We start from the raw sequence: 8,027 nt of genomic DNA, 5'->3' as shown, positions 1-8,027 counted from the left end.
ATAACTGATATGATGTAAATGTTTATCGTTTGATAAATTATTGAATTGAAACTATACAACGGGGCTTTGAAATACAATAAGGGTAACTTATTTTTATCACTTCATTACAAAATGCTGTAATGTACTAGTAATTCCATAAAATATTAATATACATTATGTACCTCTATACGTAGCACTGTTCTTTTAGATACGTTAGTTGTACAGAAAATGTATGTACAATATTTTTAGTGTAGAATATTTCTGAAAAATTGATAATCTCATTTATTGGAAATTATGACTTTTTTTTTTTTATTTTTCCACGTCTCTACCTAAACCGGACCATCTGTCCGGTACAGGCAGGAAATATCGGTGCATAGCAGCTATGAAACGAGCTCGATATTCTTCTGGCGATATTATTGTTGGTAATTTTCCTTGGCCACCTAATATGCCTGATTTTTTTACCATTGTTTCTAATTTTTTATCCCACGTAAACGTTCGTATGTAATCTACAAATACGATAATAAGGAAAGAAAAAAACTATGTACCTGAAAAAAGATAATCATGTAACTTACCTATTATACCTAGTACGAGTTCATCTGAATTTGGCTCTAAGCCAACTAACAATGAATAATCCATCACAGAATTATTAGCTAAGAATTTTGTGTCTTGTTCAATGGCTCTGTTTAAAACCGCTTTGGAATGCGATCTGATGTATAGCGGCGAATCGCAGCTCACTAAAAATACAATTTATCCCGTAACTAAAAAACTTTTCACACGAAAAGCATTAATATGATACTAACTATTTAATAAATTTTCATCGAGCAATACTAATTCTCCCTCGTGACACGTGTCGTCAGGATTTACAAGTCGATTTCTCACCGATCCTTTCAAATCAAATTTATCCGTTATCGTTCTATTATAAAATAAATTTTCCATCACTAGCACGCTCGTGCGAAGCGCCGCATTTGTCGTGTTATTTTTGAAAGATACCCTGTAAACGCCGACTATTTTGCCTAATAATGTCGGCTGTTTGGTTTGCTGACACTTTTCCATGTAGGAAAAGTAATTCGGCGCAAAGTCAAGAAATATTTGCATTTCTAATCGTGACATCTCTTTTATAATGAACCTATCGTCTGTAAAAAGAAATCCTCTCGATTATTGAAATTCATATCATCGAACGATAAGTTCAAGCAGTTTTTATACAAACGATCCGACGTATAATAATTATTCACCTCGACTTTTACAAAACGTAGTACCACTCTTTCCACCCCTCGCGGCCCATTGCACGCTACGACTCAAGCTTCTTGTAAATCCATCTTCGCCGCACGTTAAAACGCTTTCTCTGAGAGCAGCGAATTGCGCGGCAAAATATATTCTGCAATAGAAATTAGTCGTCTCGTCGTTGAATTGAACCTCGATGTAATTTTGCTGTTTTGTCGCCTTCTTGTCCTCGTCTGTCATCTCCGACGTCGATGCCAAACTTTGCGCGCTAAAATCTATATTCGAAACGCTTCTATCGGAGTCTATCGGACTGGCTGGATTTGGACTGTTCCCTCGGAAGAATGACAAAACGGACGGTCGTTTAAATTCTCCCGACTGAGTCAAGTCGGAAAGGCTCTCTTTATTTTCGGGGAATTTACGCTTGTTCAATGGGCTGGGATTCAAATCGGGTCCTTTTGTCGTACGCATCAGTTCGTGCAATGCATGTTTGTAATCGTGCGAGTCGAGCGCGTGTGCAATAATGGACGAGGGTTCTGATTCGTATACCACAATTGGCACAACCGATCTGTAAAATAAGAATATCTTATACAAGTAATGTTGCAAAGACTAGCAGTTTAATGAGTAAGTGTCTGCAATTACTTTACTGCTATTAAACTTAACCCCATTTAACTCTTTGCGGCACAGGGTTTCAGATAACAAAATGGACCCATGTTGCATAGAAATTTTATTGCGATTTAAATTAAACAATAATAGTATATTTTTATTAATAAAGGTATCACATAATGTAAAAACATAAAAAAATAGTAATAGCTTAATTAAATTATGAACCTGATTTGGCATGTTGAATGTTGCCAACACAAGTGAATACAAGTAAATAAAACAAAATATAAACCTATGCGCATGCAGCTATTGCTTTTAATCCCAGTGTGCCACAAAGAGTTAAATGACTCGTTAAAGATTAACCAGCTCCAAGTTTTCAGATACTTCTATTCTACGATTATCTTACCCAAGAGGCAGCAAATGATGTTCCAAAGAACCCAAAGGATTTGGTATCGGTTGAGTTACAGGTACAGATGACAATAATTGAGATAAAATTGTTTTCTTCTTCTTCTTCTTATCCGGCATGTCTTCTAGAGTGAGGGGCAACACATCAGAGTGTGATCTTTGATGCATTTTTGGGGATCCCTGAATGACAACGATCTCGTCAGGATTATTATTTTCTAAAGGTTCGTTATCGGAACTTTCTACGCCTTCGATCGCTTGTAAATCATTCTGTGCAGCCGCGATAGCGTCGATGGCATTGTAATCCGCCGACATAGGGCTTAAATCTTCGATTTGCGATTCCGATGCTGTGTCCTCCGTTATATATCCGTCTGTATCGATGATGCTTCCAGCCGTTAACGATCGTTCGGTAAATCGCCGTGGTCTTTCGTCCTTTTTCTTAACAGACATTTCCAAAATCTTTATGTTCCATTGAAATACTTTTTCTGATATCAATCGTTTAAGAATCACAATCCCGTCTTCGATTCTAAACATCAAAGCTTGAACCTGTTTCTCGGACACCTTGCCCTCGAGCTTTTTATTCTCCAACGTCGGGGATGTCAGTTTCAATTGAATCTCTTCTCTTTTATTCTTGAAATACTGTTGATCTTTGGTCAATATTTGCTTGGCAGCATTTATACTATCTATATCCAACTGCAAAGTCGTTAGTTTCTCTCGTATGGTGGAGAAAACTTCGTCGCCCTTCAATGCCAAACTTTTCATCTCTTCTATCACGTCCGCGTGTTGCCTAGGATCGTAGATAATGTTTATCAATGGCGGCGGCAAAGAAATTTCCCATTGCGATATCTTCGTATATTTAAACACGGCCAGCATGTTTTTCTTTGTGAAATATTGATAATGATCGTGGTGTAACAAATGCTGACAAGTGTCCGTGCCGCGTCTGACGTAAGCGTTTCCATGAAACCGTAATTCCAGATACTTGGCGAAGGACAACGACCAGGTATCGTCCGACATCGGTACCACCGGTGAAACGCTTTTACATTTCATGCATTTGCTCCACATCAGAATTTGATTCGTGTCCTCCTGGGCAAATGGTTCGCTATTCATTTCGTTTAAACTAATGTGTATGCAACCACCGTCATGCGCGAATCGTCGAACGTGGTGAGCGATCTGCGCTCGACAGGCCTGAGCAGGACACTTGTACTCGGACGTTAAACAGTAACGTTCTAGAAAACGTCCAAGTGCAATATCGTTTCTCCCATATAAATCCATATTAACTACCCACGGATTCACACAGAATGCTGGTGTATCGTTCCCAGTATGCGAGAAACTACAAAACAACACGGACAGACGTTGATGACTTGCTAGATCCAAGCAATCAGGCCATGTAGGAGTTTGATCGTTAACTTCAGTCTGTATTAGAATTTGTTGTTTGTCCGACAAAACGTTATTTGTTGGATATAATCGACTACCACATGCCCTAAAATTAGCTAATAAAGTTTGTACTTCCCGACTGTCGACGTCCGTGGTTAACCTTGCTTGAACAAACGGATGTTGAGGCTTCAATTTTAATCTCATTAATGGATTTTCAAATTCACATATCTCTACGGACACGTTGCTCGTTTTAACCTCTTTCACTTTGTCTAAAAATTGGACAGAATAAAAGATTTCTCTTGGGAAGAAATCTCGCAACACGCAATTCCTTCCTGTTTCGGTTTCCAAGTACGGTATAGAAAATTTCAAATAGGGCGAAACGGTTAATATAGTTCCCTCCAGAGCTTTTTTAAATTTATTTAGTAATGGTAAATCAGCAACGCTTAAATGCTGACCGTTTGGACTAGTTTGATTAAACACGTCCTCTTCGTCTTCGTTTAAATACTGATGCAATGGATCGCTCCAATCACTAATAGATTCTCCATAAATACGTTTCTCCTCTGAAATGAATTTGTCCTTCATTTTTGGTTTTTCTATTTCTTCTTCGGTTTCTTTGTTCGCCTTTTCACCACTTTTACCACCAAACAATTCCATAGTACTATTTAAATCGTTGCTACAGTCTGTACCAAGTCCAGAAGTATTATTTAGATTATCGTTACTATTCAATGTTTTACTTGTTGTGCAATCCTCTGTGCTTTTCGAATCAATTACGGAAGACTTTGTTTTAGTTTTGAATAATTTTAAAGTATCGTAAGGGTCAGTGTCTTCGGATAATATAGAAGATATTTGTTTAATAGAGGTCGAATTTAACTTATTCTCGGTATAAGTCTGATCTGCTACTTTATCTTTCAGAGGTGTACTCCTACTAGCGGGAAACTCAATTTCTATGCATTGTCTATCGTTTGATGTACTTCTCGAATCCGCTTGAACTTTTGACATTCTTAAAATTTCCATACTATCTGCATAATCTCTGTCCTGACTGAAAGCTGTATCATTTCCTTCGTTAGTTTTGGTGAGCAATACTTTACTAGTTTCTTCAAACTCTGTGGAGTCCTTGTGCGATGTTTCATCCAAAAATGAATTATCCTTAGGAGATGGGGGTCTTGCAAATTCATCCATTAGAAATGACTTTTCAAGGCGCCAAGAGTAGGCTGCAAAAATCATCATTGATGTTACATTTTTTACCTTTTTCAATTCTGCTTGAGGGCCACCTCGTAGTAAAATTGTAGCTCCAAGATGTGGATTTGAACACCCCTCGAAACACATCAATGTTTTAATACCATCTGAGAAAAGTCATTAAATTCTACACCACTAAAAGAGAAACTATAAATTAAAGGAATCTTTAACTACTCACTTTTTTCACATGAAAAATTTCGTAAGTAAAATTTTTTACATGTACCGAGCATATATCTTGCACTTATATGTGCGTCAATGGTATTGACGATATTAGCTCCTGTACAACGTGCAACTCTTTCTAAAACACTAAGTTTCACGTTTAAAACAAGCGTTACACCACATTCTCGAAGCCTATCTTGAGCTAATCTTGAAACAGATCGATGTACGAGAACAACGTCTGGACCAAGGGCTGTAATTTTAGCAACTGTATGACCCAAGTATTGATTCTCCTACAAATTAGACATTTTTATCGCGGTATAAGATAATAATATCGAATATAAGTTAATAAATTTTATTCATACTTGCAACATCACAGGCTCTAAGCTTAATAGTTTTCCTTCTACGCGTTGATACATAAGTCCGCACTGAAGTAATAATATCTTTGGATGGGCTATCATTGCATTCATTCCTCTGTGCGCAACATTTTTGGTGCAAACTACACCAGACACGATTTCACAGTCGTCCCTATTACCGCCTGGACATTTTTTTATTTGAACATATTGTCGAATATCCAGATCATCGACGTTATGATTTAGATCGGGTCTAACGTAGTCTACAATTTGGTGAGCAATAGGAAGTATTATTTCTGACCAAGTTTGGGATAAGCCTTCTTTATTCAGAAGTTGTTTAATTAGTGAATCTTCGTGCTGCTTATACGCAGATCTATAATTACGTCGATGTAAGCATAAAGTTTAATTACTTTTATTTATGTATGCATAATACTTACGTCAAACACTCATATGCATGTAATTCACCTAATGTGGTTCTAAGGTTCGACGGTTTATGCCAACCGTTTCTTTCTTTAAATTCTTGTACCTGTAGCGTGTCATTCAAAAGATCATCGGCAATCTTAAAATTACACTTATGAGACGTTACTGTAGCTTCTTTCTGTTCGATTACACCATCACTGCTATCTATAGAAATTGTGGTTAAATCTTCCGAGGTGGGTCTTTTTAATGTAACAGTAGATGATTCTAAATTTAGATCTAAGTAAAAACTTGAACTGGATGATGGTAAACGTCCGCTAGTTTGTTGCATTACATTTGAAGGTTTCGTTTCACTTTCAGAATCTGAAATACATTTATATAGACATTTCTTCTTGCATAAAATACAATAATAAATATTACCTGTTGTTGAATCATGCTGTGGAATTGTTTTTACCCATGCAGGTTCTTGTGCATCACACGTAGTTTGAGTTTCATTTAATAACTCCATACTCTGCATATGAGATAATTTTACTGGTTTAAATACTGTTGCTGTATCGCTAAACACATTATCAACGATTACGGGTTCGATGAAACCTGCTTCCAGTAAAGCCTGCCCTATAGCAGTAGCCTGCACACTAGAAACACATTATGTTTTAATATTTTATCATAATACTTTTTCCGTTTATCTATTTGTTGTATTCGTACCGCGTGGCTGCTTTATTTTGTGCTATCATCCAGTTTACTAACTCGCTAGCTAAAAAGCAGTTGTAATAACTTTTCAGTCTAATTCTGTGAGTTTGTAGAAGAATTGCTTGACTCGATCTAAATAACTCTTCGTAAATCATTCTTAATGAAGCAGAGTTTTGTAAGACAAGAGAACGTTCCTGAGACGTTAAGTAACTATTTCCTGATCTGAAAAGTATATTTATAAGACAGCTTTATATTTTGCAAATTTTAACACTCGTGAGATTCATTAAAATGGCAGAATAATGCAAAATTATACCGTCCAATAGCATATTTTTCTTCCATGTATCCTACACTTGGTTTTCTGCAGATTAAAGTTTCATCCTCTACCAATTCGTTTGCACATTTCAGAGACATAGGTGGTGAATCATCTCCATATTTAACTTGAAGATCTTCTTGCAATGCTTTTAAATCTGCTGATAGATTGCTTCTCATGTCTGATGATTGTAAATAGGATAAAACTACTTTGCAGCAATATGTACAGACTCTAAGATCCCCTACAACCAAAGTTTTGTTACAATTAAACACACAAGAAAATAAATAATAGATACATATATGTGATATTTTCATACCTGTACATCCCATAATTTTTCCAGTAATCTGATCTGAACAGCACTTTGAGCAAAATATTTGACCGCAAACACGACAATGATGTCTTCTACGAAATGTTGTAAATCGTTCGCCACATTCATAGCATTGCTTACTTACACTATCTGGCATCCAATAACTTTTTAATTGGGAATCTTTGTACGAGCATAGGTTCTGTATTTAAACAATAATAATATAAATTTGACTATATCTACTATTAACATTTGCATAACGTATAAAAAATAACTTACATTACTTTTCAGAGCCACAATGTTACTAATACGTTTCAAAACATTTGGTAAACTTCTGCCTTCACGAGTATCTAATGGAAAATTCATTATACTAGAATTGTCATCCTCTGGTGTTTCTTCTGTGCTTTCTGATTGTTTCCACGATTCAGAATCAGATGAACTTTGCTTCTCATTATTAGAAGAGATTGTAGAATCGTCAACATTTTGTGAACCTAGATTTAAGTACTACATAGTATAAAATCTTCCATGCTTATTAAATATTTTTATTGTACGTTATGACAAGACACAGACAAACATTCTTTTAATTAAAAAAAATTTATTTCAGCAACATACACGCTTCTTTCATTACATTCAAGCACAAAGTACAAAAAGGTTCTTACTCCTAGCGAAATTAAAGAATTTCGAAAATAAGGAAGCTACAACAGGTTGACTTTCTTCAGGACTTAATGGAGCAAACTCCGTAAGCTTAGACGGTGAATTTATATTCTTATTCATTTTGTATGATGCTATCTTCTTACAAACATCTTTAATATAAACATTCACGAGAAGCCGTCTTCGCACCTGCGCCGACAAGTACAGACAGAACAGTTTTCGGCAGAAACGTCAGATGATAGTGCCGCTACAGACGAAGTCGTCTGTATACTATATTGATGACGTTATATGATGTACCTACACACAGCAGTGTTATCAGACCGGGCACCAGGTG

General features: G+C 36.3%; 1 protein-coding gene across 1 annotated transcript; it reads right to left on the bottom strand.

Moving 5' to 3' along the window:
• Positions 1–65: 65 nt before the first annotated feature.
• Positions 66–7,822, bottom strand: LOC122402039 (1-phosphatidylinositol 3-phosphate 5-kinase). The gene is made up of 14 exons (XM_043404550.1): positions 7,702–7,822; positions 7,322–7,533; positions 7,055–7,244; positions 6,742–6,979; positions 6,444–6,650; positions 6,159–6,373; positions 5,759–6,101; positions 5,334–5,694; positions 4,991–5,261; positions 2,207–4,919; positions 1,212–1,765; positions 780–1,112; positions 552–713; positions 66–485 (listed from the first exon to the last, which is right to left on the bottom strand). Exons 1-14 carry the CDS (start codon positions 7,814–7,816, stop codon positions 289–291), a joined length of 6,111 nt encoding a protein of 2,036 aa, XP_043260485.1. The 5' UTR covers positions 7,817–7,822; the 3' UTR covers positions 66–288.
• Between the last annotated feature and the right edge of the window lie 205 nt (positions 7,823–8,027).

This window comes from Colletes gigas, unplaced genomic scaffold (genome assembly GCF_013123115.1).
Source record: "Colletes gigas isolate AHSC1104 unplaced genomic scaffold, ASM1312311v1 Colletes_gigas_Sc00031, whole genome shotgun sequence".
NCBI classification, from domain to species: domain Eukaryota; kingdom Metazoa; phylum Arthropoda; class Insecta; order Hymenoptera; family Colletidae; genus Colletes; species Colletes gigas.
Note: the sequence above shows the minus strand (reverse complement) of the source record. Positions and strands in the feature narration are given on the sequence as shown.